The sequence below is a fragment of the Parasteatoda tepidariorum genome, chromosome 2 (genome assembly GCF_043381705.1).
Source record: "Parasteatoda tepidariorum isolate YZ-2023 chromosome 2, CAS_Ptep_4.0, whole genome shotgun sequence".
NCBI lineage: Eukaryota > Metazoa > Arthropoda > Arachnida > Araneae > Theridiidae > Parasteatoda > Parasteatoda tepidariorum.
The window spans coordinates 27,407,227-27,428,945 of NC_092205.1; the positions used below are offsets into that span (position 1 = coordinate 27,407,227).

General features: G+C 30.2%; 1 protein-coding gene across 3 annotated transcripts in view; it reads left to right on the forward strand.

The window, feature by feature from the left end:
- LOC107440882 (protein Aster-B) overlaps positions 1-21,719 on the forward strand; it is a 127,394-nt gene that overhangs the window by 29,096 nt on the left and 76,579 nt on the right. The window contains exon 1 of one of the 3 annotated variants that reach the window (XM_043050951.2): positions 21,218-21,504. The exons of the other annotated variants lie outside the window; for them this stretch is intronic. Coding sequence (XP_042906885.1) covers positions 21,395-21,504 — 110 coding nt within the window. The 5' untranslated portion in view covers positions 21,218-21,394. Of the gene's footprint in view, positions 1-21,217; positions 21,505-21,719 lie in introns of those variants that run through there. 3 annotated transcript variants of the gene reach the window in all.

A 21,719-nucleotide genomic window follows, 5' to 3' on the forward strand; every position in this document is an offset into this window, starting at 1 on the left:
ATTAAATTATATGTGTATCAAAACAAACTAAAAAAATATTTATAGAAAAACAATACTTTTAAGACTTTTATTATTTTTATGCTAGTGAGAACCAAAACAATATGGAAATGAATGAGGGAAAACTGGATCCTACCACGTGATTTCCCGACCAATAAAAATGTAGCGTTAAACGTTTAACGCAACCTTGTTGGAAGTCGCATAAGAAGTATAACTTCAAAAATAATAATAAGTAAATGAATAAGGTGTTGGTATACTGTGACACTCATCGTCAAGTTTTCTAGATTAAAATAAGATGTTTTGACAACCAGGACATCCTGATGATTTAAATGAATAAGTTTGTTTCCAAAACTAACCTCGCACGTGTTATTTTAAAAAATAAAATAGAAGTTCAAACGAAGTTGAAGTTAAAATGTTGGATAATTCATTCAAAATTCTAAAAGTTAAATCTTTTGATTGTTTAATGACTACCGCTTGGAAAAATTAAACAGTGGGGTGACGAACTTTATCTCAAGATATCTTAAACTTTCATCAAGTTAACTTCCAATTACTTTTATGAAATTAGTTTTGAAGTTTTCACATCCCGATAAAGGAAATGAAAGTATTTTTAGCAGTTATTATACTTCGAAGTATGTTTAAGTTTTCAAAATTTAGATACTATTATAAAACAATTTCAAAGTCAAAATATATCAGGCCTGATGATAATAATACGATTAAAAGTCATTTTGTTCAAAAGGCAAGTATTCTTTAACTTTAAACATTTCTACTTTTCTCTCCAAAAAAAGAAAAAAATATATAAATTTTAGATTATTTGAAGTTCGGTGTTACTATAAAAATTGAAATCATGTAAAACTTGGGAAAAAATAAAAAAAGATTATTTTAAAATATCTCAAATTCTTCCAAATATTATGAGAAAAAACATATTTAAATAGCATATCTTAGTCGTAAAAGATTGGACTAAATGTATGCAACAAATGTCAAAATGGAAAACATGATATGAAGAATCGTAACGTGACAGTTGCAGATAAGCGAAAATAAGGCACTACGTTTATATAAGTTAAAACAACAAAAAACTATTTGTTTCTGAAGTACTCCTAACAAAATACTAGATTGTTGCACTCCGAGTACTTCAAAATGTTATTTTAAATGTATTATACAATATTTTTAACAGAATGGCTAACAATCACAGAATAATGCGAATCATTAATTAATTTAATGCCATACCTGTCAACTTTTACGATTTTAAATTAATTTGTTTCCTAGTGGTAGTGAAATAATTATTACAGCAAGGTGGTATTGCAGACAAATACCTAGTGAAATAATTATTACAGCAAGGTGGTATTGCAGACAAATACCTAGTTCACCTGTTACCATCACTTAACACATAATTCAGCCGGCCAAAGACTCCCCGTGCAGTAAATGGTGACTAGTGCACCTTAAATCTGTCGTGTCACAAAGTCCTCCATGCTCTCATAATAACATCATCCTCTGGGGGTACTGAATTGAAGATTGATCGTTCTCAGGTTCAGATCAAAATTACGATCTGTGGATGAGTGAATGGATGTATGAATGGATCCGTCCTATAAACGGGTGTGGCAGAAGTCGAATTCTTGGACATAGCTATCGCCACTTTGAAACAAGAATAATCGCATCCCTTGCCTTGTTAGTCTACAACAACTTAACACACAATAAGATAATTAACCGGTCACATTCTAAGATAACTACCCGGTCTATGTTTAAACTAATTAAATGTAATGGCAGTTGAAAGTATAAGAAATCAAATTTAGTAAAACTTGAATGTAAAAATTTTGCTACCACATTAAATACTAGATAAAATCTTCTCGAAATTCCAGAAGTGATGGCAGGTATCTAATGTCCGACAGCCGAAAGTGGTTAATGTATAAAAGCAGGATATAAGCAACAAGTTATGTATCAGGCAGGATATAAGCAAGTGCGACCTTAGACGGTACACTTTAGGTACAAAACTTTAGGTGCGACCCTAGACGGTACAAAAGTAGTGAATTAAGCAAATCAAATTATTGTAACCCTTCCCACAAATAAGTAACTGAAGAATTAAATTGCTTATTAGTTTCATCTTTTTATACAGAATGACAACGCTTCATGCTGGCTCGTGTCCCGCAGTGGACTGATCGTTAAGACACGGTTCCCAGCAGATCACCGAAATCAAGCATCACTGGCTACGGTCAGTGTGCGGGTGGGTGACCACTTGGATCAGTCTGCGTAGGGACCGAGGGTGTGCGGTATTGGTCCTCGTTAAACTGTGCTACCGTAAAGTGCTCGACTTCGCGCGCAGGTCGTCGGGCTACCGAAGCGGGGGTGCCATCTCCTCCGCAGAGGATCAAAATTGTGATGGCATGTCTTCGGATCAACTTCAGGGATGTTTCCCAGACCGTCGCCAATAGCTAATTGTGCAGCTCTAGTGCGACGTAAATTAACAACAACATCATGCTGGCTCGTAGTTGTGACAGTCGGTTCGCAAGGGCTAGTGTCTAAAACTCTTTAAAAGTATTACACGAGTTAAATTTATTGTTTAGTTTTATTTATTTTAATTACATACATTTCCAGGGTTGTGTGCTATATTTAGGCTTATATATCTTTGTCAAATGGGACAGATAACGTGATACAGAAAAGGACAGCACGAAGTTACATCCAGGGTAACAGTAGGATTCGAACCCACTAACTCCATGCTTTGCACAGCGTTTGGCGGGTGTTACCATAGAGTTGAAATATGGGATACCTACTATCTCAACTCTATGGGTGATACCGCACAACCAGGGAGGCCCACGAGCTAAATGGGGACACTAAAACATAGCTCAAATCTCAATGCGCAATCACGAAGCGGCATTAACTGTTTAATCGGATTTTTGAGACATATATAGGGGGAATGTTTGCAGTGGGAGTAGAATTGGGGGAGCCATGTGCCAGGGCATGATGAAGTCAATAGGAAATTAAATACATTTGAGATTAAAATCGAATAATAATATTACAGGGGTCAGAATAATATTAACATTTACGAAGCTGTAAGAAAATAGAAAATAATCGAGAAAATTTATGCAACTATGTACACGACAAAGAAAAGGTTATATAAGTGATAGACAGTCTGGCAACTACCTTGTCTCTGATTCTGTTCTATTAAAAGAATACAAAAGAAGTATAAAATATAAATGTTTAAATTATGTTTATTTGGTGGAAGACGGAATGATTAGAATTCTGTTTATTTACTGGAGACGGAATGAGTGGTAGACGGACTTTAAATTTTTCAAGTAATTTTTTTAAAAAACTTTTTTAACAACTAAAAACATTTTTTTTCACAAAGCAGAGAAAGTTGTAACTTTGTAGCACTAGAAAAACGCTTCTTTAACAAACACAAAAGTTGGCATTAATGTATTTATTATTGAATACATTAATAATTCTTTGAATGTTTAATAAATTTCTTGCGTTTTTTTCATTTTTTGTTCCCCTTTTTTATACATCCCTTATTCTGTGTAGCGAGAACTTCTATTTTTGGATCGAAAACGAAGCCATAAGTATCGAGCTCGCTTGATTTATACTCGTTTTGGCAAGCGAAGATGATATTTTCGAATAAGGTTTCTCAGATCAATGATTCTGTGTCTTCGGAATATTACAAAGATGGTCTTTGTCATGATCCGATATTATCAGATAAGTTCGAAAATTATTATTTTTACTTTAGGAAAAGCTTCATACATACTGAGTCTTCTGAATTATTGTTATATTCTAACTTCTGGGTTTTTTTTTTCTTTGATAATAAATAAATGTAAAATAAGTATAAAATAAATAAATATAAATAATAAATATAAAAAAAAGGGGGGGGGAGAAATAGGTTGAAATTTTTTCTACAAAAAAAAAAAATACTTTTAAGCAATTAAAGGTTTTACAATGAAAGGTTTTTCAATAAAACAATGGAATAATAAAACAATTAAAGCTTTTTCAATTAAAGGTTAACATTAACAAAAACAATTAAGGTTAAAGCATCTTGGATTTTTATATGTTTTACTGACGACAACTGTTATGAAGAATTTCGTTTTGCGATATCACGTGATTCGCAACAAGAGTATTAAAAGCAAACGGAAACCTTTTTTACCACACTTGTACTGCCATAAACTTTAGAAAATACACCAAAATAAATAAAATAAAAATAATAAAGGGATTTGTTAAGATAAATGTGAGTAACAGTAAATTTTATCATTTGACATCAAAGAAACGAAATTCCAATAATGCTACGGAGCTATTTTCTCTTGCGTGTTCTTTTATTTGATCATTCCTCATTGAGTTAAGTTATAATCACACTCTGGTTCAGGTCAAAATTACGATCTTTGGATGGATGGTGTGTGAATTTGTCCTCCCTGTAAAATGGACTGCGACGTACGCATGTTGTTTCCAGATCATCCTCAGAGACGTTTCTCAAGCCATCGCCAATTGCCCATTGTGCAGCTCTAGTGCGACCTAAATAAAAGTTCCAAGTACCACTGAGTTAATTTGAAGTTACAAACGCAGAATTAAAAAATTCGGTCTAATTAATACTGGCTTTTGACAATACGAATCATTAACTGTTAATTCAGCAAAAAATAGCCAATGGAAAAATACTTAATTGTAAATTTTCATGGAGAGCTTTGTTTTTTTAAAAAAAAAAATTTGAAATGTTCTTTTGTAGTAAGATATTCGCATAAGAGCGTGTACCCCGCTAAACTGTTCCCGTACCCCTGGGGGTACGCGTACCACACTTTGGGAAACACTGCCGTACTGAGTCGAGTAGTTCTTCGCGTTAATTACGCATTCGTTACTACAAATGGTCTCTTTTCCTTCGTGAAGACAGGCAGAGTCATAATCATTCGGATTACACAGTTCTAATGCTAACACTGTCTTTCTAAATGGAAACTGGGCACACATGAGATAAATTAAGTTTTAAAAGCATTTTAAAACACATGTTTGAAGTTGAAAGAAAATTGAGTATATTTAAGCTAAAAGCAAAACAGCAATTTCAAAACGTTTTCTTTTTGTAAATATTTTTAGAACATTTTATTATAAATTCTTTTGACATTCATCCGATGCCCTTTAGAAAGCAGCTTTTACATGTTTCTGACGTAAAATAAAATTATGTACGTATTATCAACATATTTTTCCTTTCAGACAGAGTCATTATTTGATGCCAGCATTGATTAAGGAAAATATGACGAATTTTAACCAAAAAATTAGAGTCAATACCACTTATTTCTTCGATTCTAATGACGCGGAAAAAGTTCTCCGTTGCTTTTTTTTCTTCTTTTCCCAAATCATTATTCAGGATTCAACATTTAGAAATGTCACTCCGTGAAGCAGTTACAGATCTTAAGCCTCACGTTAGAGTTGTAGAAAATACGTAGGAATGAAAAAAGAAGATTTCGTTAGAGATAGAGGGAAAGAAAGTCATATGGTTTATAAATTTTTTGAAACATCCGAAATTTATTTTTTAGGTAGAAATTTAATAGCGTCACGCGAAAAAATGATTTTAAAAACCAGTGCTGTAGAGTCGGAGTCGAATAAAATTTTACTGGATTCGCAGTTGGAGTCGAAAAAATTTGCTCAACTCCAACTCCGGTTAAGTGAAGGTTAAATGCAGTAGATTAAAAAGAGAAAGGAAATATTTTGATCTTAAAAAAATCATTCAGATAAGCATTTATAATTGTTTAAAAGCAAGCAAACATTTAATAAAAAAGATTAAAATTAGCAATTTTTTTCTGACATGTTTTTTTCAGTTATCATTGAAAGTGAATAAAAGGAACTGAAATGACTTTATTTATTAGTTCAGCTCCTCGTGCCACTCGAGGCCTTTTTCCCATCCAACTTGAACTTCATATCTTTTTGTTGGTTCTATGAGTAAAAGGAATGAAAATCATTTTGAGTAAGAAGGGAACGTGTTCCAAGAAATCAGGAATAATTTTTCGCTTTAAATATATATAATTTTCAATGTAGTTTATGGTGATAGTTACAATTAAATTACTAAATGGATTTAATAAATAAATTTAAATTAAGTTTCTACCATTTCTTATATTTTAAGACGCTCGAGGCACCACTGTTATTGCTGATTACAAACTTAACTAATTCCATTTGAACGTTTTTGAGTTTATGTTAAACCCAACTTTTAGAAAAATACACAGGCAATTGTTGAAACTATTGAAAAATCATGATTAATAAATGAATTATCAACACACTCAATAAGTTATCTTTCAATTTCTAAATACCAAATCCAAATTTATCTAACCTAGTTATTAAGTTATTTAAAAAAAATAAGCGTATGAAATTAGTGTATGATTTGTACTAGTTTTCTTAAAAGTGAATATTTGTTTAACTTGGCTTTGCAGACAATTTTAATATTTTGTGCATGGGACCATTCAAATATTACGTAAGCGCCTAACGAGAAGAAGGGGTTTGTGATTTCTGATTTTTGTGATTATATTGATTTTTGATGACAAAAGGGAGAGAGTATGAGCAGATGAGGTGACCCAGGCTCGAATCCCAGAGTTGGCAAGTTGAGTCAGCATCGACCACAGTCCTGGCATAAAATATTTTTGGTGATAGAAGGTTCACGGGTTAAAATCCTCTTGACATCCGACTAATCGTGGGAGGTTAGCGTTATTTTCCTCTTCCTGTTACGCAAATCCTGGTTAGTTCTATCAAACAGTCTTCCACAAAGGCTGTCCCAAAGTTAGATCCAGGAGTTTACTTGCCTTCTGAATTTTATTCTAAATTACAAGATTACGGAGTTTCATTTTGATGGCCGTAAACTAAAAATTGGGCTGGCTGCTCAACGCAGGTTATAAAATGAAACAAAATGCTTACGTAAGGTATTAAAAAGCTCTTATTTTCAAGGTTTTCTTAAAAAGTAATATAAAAAACGTAAGAAAAAATTACGCGTAGAAAATATTTGAATGTGGAAGGAAAGTTGAATTCGGGAAAAGAAAAAGCTGGTAATTTTTTTTTTCTTCGAAAGGTATCATAGGTAAAGAGTTATGAACATAAGTGATTTTTCGAGTCTATTCCACTGAAAAATTTACATAAAGGTTAAAACGTAAATTATGTTTGATGTCAAGTTAAATCTTTTTCTTTGAACTTCATTACTACAATAAATATCAAAGCGAAAGCAAAAACCAAATAGGAGTGGTTGTAACTTTCTTATGAAAGCATGGGAGAAAATGTGTGATTGTTTGTTTGTGCTGACAAGATGGGAGGGTCAAAATTACAAAAAAAGAAGAAAAGAAATTATGTTATATCTGAACTGCCCCAAATATTTTTTTCAAAATTTATTTCCTCAACTGTCATATTATAATGCAAATTGAAATTTAAAATGAAGTGCTTTTTTTTAAAATCGTGCATAAGAGAGAAATGTGTAATTTGAAATCAGCAATTTCTTATACTTACCTGTTACTTTCATGTATTATTACTTTTCTGAGATTTGGTTGAAATTTTAACCGAGTATAAGTTGAAGATAGAGTCAAAGTCTCAAAAAAGTTCAAATTCGAAGAGTTGTGAGAAAAATTGTTCTTTATTCCACATATTAGGGATAACACGTTCAAAAAGAATTTTGGTGGGAGAAAGACACGCAAAGGGATGTTATAATATTCTTTTCTTTCTGATAATAAAATATGTAAGAAAATCCGATCATATTGTTGCAATTTTTGTATTGTAACATGTCATAAATCTGAATAATAGAGTTTGCAAGAAATTCTGAATAGGGGAAGCTTGTCTTAAGTAGTTTTATTAAGGGTTTATTTGAAAGGTCATTCCTGTTTTTTAATTAACATAAACTTAAGTTTAATAAGCCTAAAAAATAACAGGCTAAGGAGAAAATGCAGTCCGGCGACATTTACAAAGAGCTGCATTTTTGCCATTAACATACAACAGTTACATTTTAAACGAGATAACAAAAGACCTTTAGAGGCAGTTAATAAGTATCAAACGTTGTAAGAAGTGTTTCGTTATCGATATTAAGTCGTTGATGTTCTTATCTATGCAAAAAACGTCAGTTTGCAATAAGAAGACCTGTTGCTGCTGAACTCTGGAACCGAGGCATCCATTTGCTACACGTGTATCCTTTGACTTTTGGAGATAAAAAAACCGAATTCACGTGACTTAAGAAATTCTCAGATATGTATTCCTTTCAATAACTGTAAAATAATATCGGTGAGATATTTTTTTATTTGATTTCGACCTTCTAGAAGGTTAGATATGTCGTGTGATCAGCCTTCTTTTCTTCGCTGCATAATCTCACTTATTACTATCTGAAGGTCGCCAATGTTTGATTAGCAATTGGGTAAACATTTCACACAGTATGCAAAATGTGTAGAAATTATAAATGCTATTAATAATCAGAATTTCACTTTTTTTTTTGCCTGCTGTTTGTTTTATGTGCCACATGAAAAAATTAGATAATATAGACAAAATGAGTGGGTTTTTTAGTAATGAATCATGAACTAATCTTACAATTTAAAATACAAATTGATCAGATGACTGTATTATTGATTGCATGAGTATCATGAAATGTACATATAATACGTTATTTTGAGTTGTGTATTATATATTGAAATTTATGGCCTAAATTTACTTCATTACTCACATTTGCTTTCACGGAAAAGGGAAATGCGATCATAGTTGGATGGTATGTATTTCCTCCAACTGCTGCGAAGTCTCAGCTGTTGCTATTGAAGATTTTTTCCAATGATAGCTAGACTGTAATGATTGATTTAGCTTTTTAATCGTTTGATATAGAGGAATTTTGATTACCATAACATATTAATTATTCAAATACATCTATCTGTATCAAACACCTATCTGTATCTAACATACATTAAGACTTTATTACCAGTTTTTTAGTTTTCAAAGACGCGAGTAAGTCTTACTAAGAAAAGGTTCCAAGTGTGCTAGGATATGTGATGCAAATATTAATAATCCTAAGATATATACTTTATTACCGGATATGTGTGCTAGTTAATTTTTTTTTGCTGTCACTATTGTACGTCTCGATATCAGAAGTAAGAACGTACGCATTCTCATAACTCCGTTTTCTTATTATTTTCTGCTCAAGATTAGTTGTCGTAGTAGTTATATAAAAATAAATTTTATAATGACAGGAAGGAATGTTTCTTAGAATTTCTATAACTTAAGATTTTTTATGAATATTTATTTTTACACATATAGGCCTTGTAAAATCAGAGAAAAATATATCTAAGATTACAAAGGATCGACACGGCCAGGAGGGCTCTATTTCTAACCAAAAATTTGCTGGAACTTTCATGTATATTTCTTAAAATTATTTATATGTAGTGGCATTCAAAATCCTTATGAATTACCTTTGTTCCGTACTAATACATATCCGAAAAAGATTAAAAACCGGTAAAAAGAACATTTCAAAACCTTACCAAGAAGGAGTTGCAACAAAGTGGCGTTGCATATGAACTTTTAAATCATTGATATGTAGTGGTGTGGAAAATAACTTTAAAACCAAACGTATGAAAATGAGAATCATACATAAACTTGGTTATGACTAGAAGAAATGTTCCCAAAACGCGGAGTTGGCAGCCTTGTAAATATACTTATAGTAAATATTGTATATAGTCCCTCTCCTCCCCTAGATTTATTGTGGATGTAACCTTTTATAGTGTTTAAATTTTCATCATGTAGTATTGTTTTTGCGAACTCCATACCCATATTTCCTTTATTTTTTCTTTTCGATGAACTAGCAGACAGCCCTTGGGATAGGTAATCCGTACCGAAGTTCACATTGACACTGTTGAAATGCACTTAGAAAATATTTCTTTATGGTGGAACACAAAAGCATTCCTGCCTTCTTGTTCCGTTTCATCGGCAAAATGATTCAAGACCGATTAATCGGGACATTTTTATTTGAATAATTAGAGTAAAAATAAATTTTATGATATAACATTTTATGATGTATGTAATACATTTAAATTAAAATGATTTTGTCTACCACTACATAAACATTGTATATATAAATCTATTAATTATGAAGAGAAATTTTTAAATGAAATTTTAACTTAAATAAATGCAAATTAATGAAAAAGTATTAAAAATATACTTAAAAAAATTCTGAGACAAAGAGTCAGCCTTTATTTACGTACCGTGGAGAATTTTTTTTAAACATTTAAATTACTTTCCAACTCTGCATATTTAAAAAGATAAAAGAGTTTAGTCTGAAAAGTAACCCCATATCTTATAAATGCTTCAACTTGTATTTCTTTGAAGAATTATGAAGAAATCAACAATACTTCAATGTAAATATTTATTTATGCACTATTCATTTTTTTTTTAATTTCAAGAATAAAATCTTTGTAAAATGCTATTCATACATCATAACCAGTATACATAGTTTAATATTATGCAATAATTCTTTTACTTTAGAGCTCAAATTTCACCTTCTATTTACAGAGCTACATTTTAGTTATGATGACAGAGTAGGAAATGATACTTATTTTAAAAATAAATTTGGCTAAAATAATCGTGCCCAAGTCTGGAAGTTATATTTTGGAAATTAATATTGATTTGATGATAAAATTGGGAAAGTCAACAAATCCGCGAAATTCTGTCTCCATGCAAAATGCCCAAAAAAAATATTGAAATCTAAACATAAGCTAGATTCAGTGAAAAAAAAGTATTTTTACAATTTTTTCAGACCCAAATCCAAATAAATGAATTTATAACTAATTATGTAAACAAATACATATCTTCTTGATATTTTAAAAATGAAAATTTTTTTCTAAAATCCTTATTTTTGGGGGGAGAGGGGAGGAGGAAGGGAAGAAAGTGGTGATTTAAAATATCGATGGTATACGAAGGGATACTCTCGAAGTAGTTTCACAACCTAACCAATCCATTTCAAAGCCACCACCCTTACCTTATTTTTCAGAGCTTTATCTTTTAACTATCATGAAAGGAATACCACATAATTTTGATCCCGGACAAGCGATGAATAGTATCTGAGCTGGAAACTACCACACTCCAACCAACTATAGGACTTTCGACAGTGGAAGAATTATTAGCAACACGTCGGTTGATCAGCCTGCTGCCAGGATTGAACTAACAAACTCCGTTCTCCACCAGCGGTTTAACAGATTTCAATATTGTTCAGTGATTATAAGTTCTAACTTAACTTACATTAATTTGCAGTTCAAAAGCAGTTTGGATAAAACCATATCTATGCTAAAGTCGCTTAACCTTTTGCCCTCCAAGCACTTTAATATGTTGTTTGATCTGCATAGTGCAATATTTTTATATAATTTTCAAAATATATGAAATAATGCAGTTACTCATGATTAGGGTGCAAAAATTTTAAGTTTTAGAATCTACTTTTGATGAGTATACTCGAAGGCGACATCGGTGTGCAAAGAGTTTAAAATAAAGCTGTGTAAGTTGAAGTAATCGGTCTTAATAAATAATCATATCCATTTCTATCTCTTTTATAATCTATAAATTTTATAGGTACCATTAAATTTATTTTGTAAGTACCAGCCACGGCTTTTATGCTCTCTTTTATTGCCTGTTATAATAGTCTTTTTATAATCTTTTTTACGTTATTTTCAAACCATTGTTTATTTACTGAATGAGGTGTGTACAGTATGCAAAAATAAATAAACGAAGCACTCTGAATGACTTTTAATCTAATGAGCGGATCTTCACGCTCTGACTCAATCTATATGGTGTGTAGGGGTGAGTTCAAATATGCTAATAAATTATTACAGACGATACTTTAAGTTACAAAATCAAACGCAATATTTTTTCTCTGAATACACATACCTTTTTTTCTGACGAATTCGGATTTCTGACCCCCAAAATATAAGGAATTTCCGCTATCTGGGAAATATGGATAAAATAGTTCAATCAGGAGAACAATCCAAACCTTGGACCCCTTAATGTAAATTTCATTTTTTGCGCATATTTTAAAAACATGATTTTTGTAAAATTCAATTTTTTTGGAAACTATTCTGCTCAAATTAAATATTTTGCCATATAAAATTACATTCTTTGAAATAATGTTGGGAAAAAAATTGCGTATCTCACAATTCAAAATTTTTTCGACTATTATTGAATAAAATAATAAAAAATTATAAATATTTTCTAAAAGTTATTGTTTGCTTGGAATTATCTTTGGATAAATGAATTTTATAATTGTGTGAAATTTTTTTTTCAATTTGCTTAAAAAATTCTCCAGATATGGTGATATGAGCAAAAAAAATAAAATTAAAATTGGGGGATTCAAACTTTGGACCGCTCTCCCGACGAATCAATTAGGACCATATTTCCCAGATTACTGCTATTCCCTATATTTTGGGAATTAGTAATCCAAATCCATCGAAAAAAAATATTTCGAAAAAGTAAGTTTTTGCATCTAATTTTATAACTTAAAATATAACCTACTTTAATTAATTAGTATATTTGAGGCTACCTCCTAAAACCATAACATTAAGTCCTAGAACGTAAAGATCCGATCATTAGATCAAAAATTATTCAGCGTGGTCTGTTTTTGTTATTTATTTATTTTTATTTTTGCGCACTGTAGGCCACGCGTTGGAACTCCCTTCTTCAAAGAGTACGTGTGCCCCACTTTTTCATACAAGAATGCTGATACAAATAGTGACTACTGAAAGCAAAAATACTATATTTTACGAAAATATTTTAATTGTTTAGGTCTATAACTAATTGTACAAAATATCAATATGTTTATTTTGGGCGAAAAATGCTAACATAATTCTAAATAAATCCTATCTTTGAACCCTTGTAATTACTGTTACTCGTATCATTGCACCTATTTTTGGGTAAAATATTTTCAAACAGTGTTTTTTGTAGAAGAATATTCGGGAAAATCGTATTTTATCTGATTTTTAAACATAATATTTTTCACTCTCAACCTGTTTTTATCTGCATGCGTTTTCCGAAAGACATTGGGGCATTTTCACAATCAAGTAAATGTCACCTTCCAGCTTCTTCTTTTAAAAAAGGAAATTATATCTTTGAAGTAAAAAAGAACAAAAAAAAAAAATAGAAAAAGAGATAAGCAGGCGATAAACATGCGTATTTTTTTCAAAAATGAAACTAGCATTTTTGTTCTTTTAGTGAAATGTTCGATTCACCATGTATCGGTATTTATTTGTTATAATTTATGGCCATTCTTAACAAATTAATTTCTAAGTCTTAACTGTTAGATGTTCTTTTTACATTAGCCAATTTTTAAAAGACAATCAATAAAAAAATATCTGCTACAGTGTTTTATAATTTTGCAGCAATTATTTTAGATAAATAATTACGATTTAGAATTACAATTTAAAAAAATGCTGATAATTTATTGGGTTTCTAGTTTTTTAGTACGCATTCTTCTTTTTGGTTTACTCTAATCTTGTTAATATTCAATAACTATACGTCACTATAACTGTCTTAAATAATTATTAATTGAATAATGACATTGGTTTATCATTTAATGAATTTATTACTTATTTTTATTGATTTTAAGCTGATTTTGTTATATTAACTTATCATGGCGCATTTACAATAAATCATTATGAAAACAAAATTTAAATTATGAAAAAATTTATATAAACCAACCTCTACAGGATTTACAAAATTCATAAATTGGTGGTATATTGTGTTGGATAAATGTGAATTGAAAATAAGCTTTTAATGTCAATTCAATTGTCATTTCACCAATTGGAAAACACTTCTTGGAAAACCGTAAAAGTTGGGAAGTAGGCATTTATTTCAAAAATATTATAAACTATAGAAAAGTAATACTTTTTGCCTCTAAACGTCCAACCATCTCTTTAGCTACAACTATTTTTAAGTAACACAAAAAGTTAATCTTCATTTTGAAAGTGCTATCGCGAATACGAATGAGCTCTCTGACTAAAATTGACAACCGAAGTTTTCTGTGCCGGATATGGTTTAGCTTTAAATTCTTTCATGTTTGATTATGGATTAACCCTTTGACACATATAGGACATCGGTATCTCTTTTATGTATTTTTTTTTCTGACGCTCTAATTACAACCAAAAAAAATTTTTGGTACTTTTTAATTTTAAAAAAAAGTCTAAAAATTACTAAAAAAAATCTGTTAGATTATCAGAATGTTATTTGCACTAAAATATGAAGTTTAAAATTAAAAAAAAGTAACTTGAAATTTTTTTTTCATTCATATCCAAATATTTATCAATAATTGATTTAGTAAAAGAAATTTCAATGATGAATAAATGCTTCTCTTAGATGGAAACTGTAAATGAGTGAAAATTTATTGTTTGGCCCTGTTTAAAGAAATGTTTTGCATTTAATGCAAGAAAAGGAAATAAAGGGGGGAAAGACACCGGTGTTTCATACTGTATTTCCTAATCAGATATTATTAAAATGCTTATTAAAATATTTTTCACTTATTTTGACCTAAATTAATTCAAAATAATAATAAAAAGTATGAAAAATATATTTCATTAAAATTCTGCATTAAAGGTATCTGCTAACTTTTATCTCGAAAATATTAAAAAGTACTAGAAATGAGAAACAATTTACTTTTTAAACGGCCAACCCCTTCTTTAGCATCCACAATTCGTTAAATACCATTGAGTTAAAGTAAACCCAAGTCAAAGTTTTTGATGGTTTTTCCATTGATGGAACAACATAGTCTTGATGGTAACTATCAATAATTCCATCATGAATCATTGTATTTTTTTTTATAGTAACCAACATAAGTAACCATCACATCAATGTAGGAATTCGGACTGATTTATGATGGTCCAATATAGGAATTTGTTCATGTTGAACCATCATGAATTCCCATCATAGTATCTTAGAAATCAAATATTGGGACGATCATGAATGACCGCCATCACCATCCCAATGTAGGAATTCGGACTGATTTATAATAGTACAGCATAAGAAAATAGTTCTAATAGTATATTCCTGAGAACCAACAGGAATTCCCACTAAACCATCATTGAAATGTATAGGTGGAACTATCATGAACCATCACGATTCATGATGGAGTGTTCAAACATCTTTTGATGGCTAACCATCATAGTATTAAAGTAGCATTTTTCATCATGGAATGATGGAAGTTTGTATGCATATCAAAAACCATGAACACTCAATGGAAAATGTTGGATGATGGTGACCATCAAATGACGTTGGACCTTCGTGAATCGCACTGAAACCGATATAAACCATCAAAATTTTCTGACATGACCATCAAGAATATAGACTTGGGTACTTAAGCCGTTAAATTTTCTAACGTTCTACGACTGTGTTTGTTATTGGCTACCTGACTAGAACTTATTACGAAAATTTGCAGTTAAAAAACTGCATAAACTGAACAAATCGACATCTTTCCGTTGTTAAAATGTGTTACTGTTATTTATATTCTGAACAGTAAAGGAACTGGTGACAATACAAGTGTTCGCATAAATAATCTTTACCTTTTTTAAATGTCAAATGTTAAAATATTACACTGCTCTTAATTTTACAGAAAACACCGGTAGATTTTTATTTGACAGTGAAATTATGTTTGACATAAATATATGAATAGTTTTGGTTCCATAAAAATGTGACTCTTGTAATATAAATAAAAAGATAACCGTTGTAATAAAAAATTTGATCATGGATCATAAGTTTATCAATAAAATCCTCAGCCGTTCCAATCGAAAAAAAAATGCATTGATTGACTTTTATTAGACTTTTATTAACTTCTACATATAATCAGAGTGATTTAGATGTTTTCAGCAAACACTTACTATACCTTTTGTTTTTCTACCGTTTGTTTCTGTGATGTAGTAAGTTGTTGAACATAAATGTTGTTTATTTTAAGTCAAACATCTGGCTCCGTCAAATTATCCGACATGAAAAATATTACCTCAACTACATAAAGTTCACTCTTACAAAATTTGTTTCATTTGTTTTTATCTATTACTTCCAACAGGTAAGAAACTTTTACACAATATTTTTACCTCTTTTTTAAAAAAGAAGGTATGGTATTGATTCATTATTAGTGTTAAGCAGAAAAATCATAATATTCGAAACCATCATGACATATTGATAATTTAACCCTTTCAGAGGGTTAACGTGAAAAATATTACCTATACTAAATAAAGTAAGAAACACTTTATTCTTATAAAACTTCTTTCATTTGTTTTTATCAATTGCTCCTAACTGGTAAGAAATTTTTTCAGAATATTGTACCTGTTTTCGGTATAAAGCGTATAAAAGTGAACACCCTTAATAGCTTTTGATCTAATGATCGGATTTTCACGTAACAACACTAAATATTAACACATTGCATGCGGACAACTTTTCCAAAAAATGCATTACAGATGTAGGAGATTAAAATGCTTAAAAAGTGGTCGTCAAGATTTCATAAAAGTTGGTGCAAACTTGCTCCTACAGCTACAATTTCAATTGAGGAAAAATTTACGACGGACGATTGTAGTACTGATTACGCATATACTGACTGCTTAATGTGTGTGGTAATCACGAATGGATGATTTCTTTAAAAAACATAGCGGAAACGAAGTAGTTTTGCTACCATTTTTTAAACTTTTGTATATTCAAAAACTTATTTTTTCGTGACCCGCTTGCAATGTGTTAAAATTACAAATCATTTGTTTCTACGTAATACCAAAGGTACAGATTTGCACAGTAGTTAAAAAAAAGTTTCATAAAAATGTAGTAAAACATTGAATTTGGAGGAATTTGTATAAAAATTAAAATACTTAAAAATACATCTGGGCACCTGAGGCCGCTTGCGGCCTTTTACCCATTCATCTTGAGCTTGATCTTTGTAGTGCTTCGATGAGGTTGTGGAATGCAAATGAAGTAAAGGAGTATTCATGTGGATCATTGAGGTTCTGACTGTGTAATTACATGCATTCATTAGGGTGACAAGACTATATTGTAAAAGTATGAACTTTAGCTAAGCTGATATGATGAAAATTAAAATACGTAAGCCGACAAATATATCTTATACAGCTACGTTTTAATTATTAATTTGTAATGGACACCTTTGATCAGAATATTTTGAACTACGACATATTACATTTTCAGTCAAGTTGATAAAGTTTATTTCCATAAGATTTGTGCAGGCTCCTTTGTGGACTGTGTTCAAAAGTTTTATTTAGGCTTCCGTACCGTTATAATAAAATAAACTAATTTAAGTGTTACTTGCATAAGAATTGTGTAAACTGTTCTCAGTTGTTACTAACTCGAAGTTTTCAGAGGGTAAACGGATTTTATTTTCGAACCATTTCCTTTTTCGAACCACTCTTTTCTCAATTTTCACGAACACTTTCACAAACCTTCCAATTTATATAATGTTATAATGGCAGGTTATAATTATCAGTTGCAGAATCTAAACGTAAAGTCTAGCCTTTTCATTTTAAAAAGTCCCCATTTTCGGATAATTGCTTAGTCATGATTTTTAAGCAAATCATCCCATTGCTTATTAGACGTTTGTTACAAGTTGTTCAAAATAATCATTTCAAGATAGAATCGATTCAAGTAAAGATATTTTTATCGACATTTTCGTAATATTTCGAACTGTATTTTAAATGATGATATAGGTTCGAATTGTAAAATCATGTTTGATTCGATTGCAAAAACATCAATAGGTGCTATACTGCAGCATCCTGAATCATTTTTTATAATCATACGAATTCTAGATACAAACTTGTCGTTACCTTCATTTTACGAAGAATATAGTTCCATGCGATAGGATAGTATAGTAGTTGTATAAAGATAATCAGAAATCCCTCCCCCGAGGTTTATGACTTTATTTATCTACAAAAACAGTCATTTTTTAATATTTTTTCTTTCTTTATTTATTTATTTATTTACAAAGGGCATAAATGGTGTTTCCCTTAAACTTGTAATCTGAATGGGAGACATAAATTTAACATTTACCTCTTACTCTAAAATTTCATCCAAAAATGTGCAAAGTTATCGATACTTAACTCTGAAATTGATAAATCAGCAAAAAAATAATTAAAAACCTCCATTTCAGTAATTTTAAAATTAAACTAAAAATCTACAAAAAATTTAAAAGTATTTTATGTAAAAACTGCATGCTTGAATCTACAATAGTTACATTATTTAAAAGACCTTTCAAACGCGTGGTTATATTCTTAAGTGATGAATAAATTAAACTAAGTTAACTATTTGTATTCCACTAACATTTATAGATGGCTGCCAACAAGTACAGATTGTCCGCAGTATTTCATTTTTAGGTAATTTTTCATTTTTTCAGTATTTCATAATTTTCAGTATTTCATTTTTAGGTAATTTTTCATTTTTTCATTATTTCATAATTTTCAGTATTTCATTTTTAGGTAATAATCTTATAATTTTTTTTTAATTTTTGGAATTTATGAATTTTCTTTAATATGATTTTGACTACCACTAAATGCGAATAAATCAATCTTATATATAAGAGTAGATAAAATCAGTAGCAGAATTTGCTAGTGCTAAAAAATAATACTAGCAAAAGCAAGTTTAGTACACGCATTTTTTAACCCTTTCGCGCCTACTGTCACAAATACGTGCCAGCATAAAACCGTATCAACCAGGGTAAAAAGATAAAACTGGTAACCAAAGTAGTTTTTTAGCAGTTTATTTGTGGGCAGGTTATAATTGTTTGATTCATTTAATTCACCATTACTTCAGTTCAAAATAAAATTATTTAGTTATACTTTGAGTTAACTTTGATTACATATATGATTAAATTAACAATAATTAAAGTAAAAGCACAGTAAGTCTGCCAAATTAGCAATGCCTACATTTAAGTTACCGTTTTTTATTTAGTTACATCCTGATTCTGATTTTATACAAATGCCTTTATGAATCACCCGTCCCAAAGGGGTTAAAGCGGTATTGCAATACATTTTGTAATGCAGAAAATTCAACTTAATCATTTCTATGTTATTAATTGCAATTAAAAAAAAATCTTTGAATGGTAAATAAGTATTTATACTCGTATGCAAGGGTAACTACTCAAATGAGCGATTCCGATAAAGTTGATTGAAATAATATCATATTTAACGTATCGAGATTTTAAAAACGATGTAAAAATTGCCGAATCGGAAAACTGCCGAGGAAACGATTAGATGATTTAGAATGTCATAGTCACAAATTAAACGCATCAAAAAGTGATTAGTCAAATTTGAAATGCATGTATCGTAATAACATATCAAAAATATTGTTATTTGAAAAACTATGTGACAGTAAACACGAAAAATAACTACCGAGAAAATGGTCGGAGAAAACGATGCAGATGAACGATGGAATCGTCACGAATAAAGCGTGTCAATAAGTGATTACTCAAATCTGAAATTTCTGCGTCGAAATATCGTATTCTATAAATCGGAATTTAATAAAACATGTTTAAACGGCCGAAGAATCACTAAATAACTCCCAGAAAAACGATCAAAAAACGAGGGGGATTTACGAAGGCATCGTCGCAAACTGGGTACGTTCAAAAATATTGCCCAAATTTCAAATTCCCATGTTGCAATAACATCGTATTAAAAATATCGGAAATTGGATGACCATGTAAAAATGCCGTAAAAACGAAAAGTAACTCAAATAACTACCGAGAAGTATAATGTGAATTAATAACAGAATAACCGTGAATTATGCGTATCAAAAAGTATTTATTCAAATTCTAACTTAGGGTATCGCAATGTTATTGTATTAAAAACGCCGAATTTGAAACATCATGAGGAAATCACCGAAAAAACTCAAAATAACTATTTAAAAAAACTGAAAATTACGGATGGAATTGTCGTCAATCGAAAACGTCAGGAAGTGATAATTCTGATTCGAAATTTTCTCGTCGTAATAACATCGTATTAAAAATTATCAAAATTTGAAAAATCACGTGAAAAAAGACGAAATAACGATCAAAAATCCATATCATCAGACGTTACTTTATTTCAATTTACGTCGTTGAACAGCCGACCCGATTTTGTGCGTCAGACGTAACTAGCAATTTTTGCTACTGCGTTTTTCTGTAATTAGCATTTAGTGTTTTTTAACTAGCAATTTGTTACTTGCTAGTCGATGATATCTTGTCCTGTTAGAAAATAACCAATTAGTCTACCCACTAATTAATTCCCTATCATTATTTTTATAAAGATTTACAGAACTACACAAAAAGTTGCGTTTACGTAATGGTCATCTGGAATGGGTAAAAATCTGAAATAAGTTTGTTCTTCAATTATTAATTCGCATTTAACCCAATTTTTTTTTTAAAAATCATTCAAAATCATTACATCGCGACAAAATGTGGCGTTTACGTAATAGTTATCTTGAAAGGGTAAAAATCTGAAATAAGTTTGTTTTTCAATTATTAATTCGCATTTAACCCTATTATTTTAAAAATCATTCAAAATTATTGCATCACGACAAAATGTTGCTTTTACGGAATAGTCATCTGGAATGGGTTAAAATCTGAAATAAGTTTGTTTTTCAATTATTAATTCAAATTTAACCCAATTATTTTAAAAATCATTCAAAATCACGACAAAATGTTGCGTTTACGTAATAATCATCTGGAATGGGTGAAAATCTGATGTAAGTTTGATCTTGAATTATTAATTCGCATTTAACCCAATTATTTAAAAAATCATTACATCACGACAAAATGTTGCGTTTACGCAATAGTCATATGGAATGGGTAAAAAACTGAAATAAGTTTGTTTTTCAATTATTAATTCGTATTTAACCCAATTATTTTAAAAAACATTCAAAATCATTACATCACGACAAAATGTTGTGTTTACGTAATAGTCATATGGAATGGCTAAAAAACTGAAAAAAGTTTGTTTTTCAATTATTAGTTCGCATTTAACCCAATTATTTTAAAAATCATTCAAAATCATTACATCAGGACAACATGTTGCGTTTACGTAATAGTCATCTGGAATGGGTAAAAATCTGAAATAAGTTTGATTTTCAATTATTAATTCGCATTTAACCCAATTATTTTAAAAATCTTTCAAAATTTGCCGTTCAATAGACATACTTGTTACTTTTTTTCCGACTTATCAGTTGAATTAACGTCGCTAGACACTAAACGTAAACGAAATTGTCCACCAGCAGATAAGATGGAGAGTTTTTTTTTTTAATCTTCTTTTCTTTATTTATCTTCTTTGAAGGTCCGGATATCGCTTATTTCAGGTACCTTAAAGTGGTTTCTTTTTTTATTATTATTATTTTGGTTAACTCCTCTCTAAGTCACGTGTGATACAGTTTGGAATTACAAACGCTCGAATTACTTTATTCGGAGAGGGAAAGAGAGAGTAGTTCTTGCGGTGTCGAAAGAGTTGAATAAGGAACAGATCGGATGTTTCACTCGTTGAAATATAAGTTTCTGTGGTCCACCACCAACCCAAAAGACGAAAAGCGGCGCCACACTTTCAAAGATCGGACAAATACCTCTCTAAAAGGAAGAGAGTAAGTTGTTTTTGAATAGAGCAAATTAGGTTTATTTGTATCGAGTAAATGTTGTACTTTAAAAAGTCTATTTAATTCATTTTTATAAATTATGCAAGTAAAAACATTCATTTTCAAGAAATTAAGAAAACTTCTTTCATTTAAACAGAGGACGTGTTTTAAGATTATAAGATAATTTTTTTTCTCAAAAATATTTTAGTTTTTAATTAAATTTT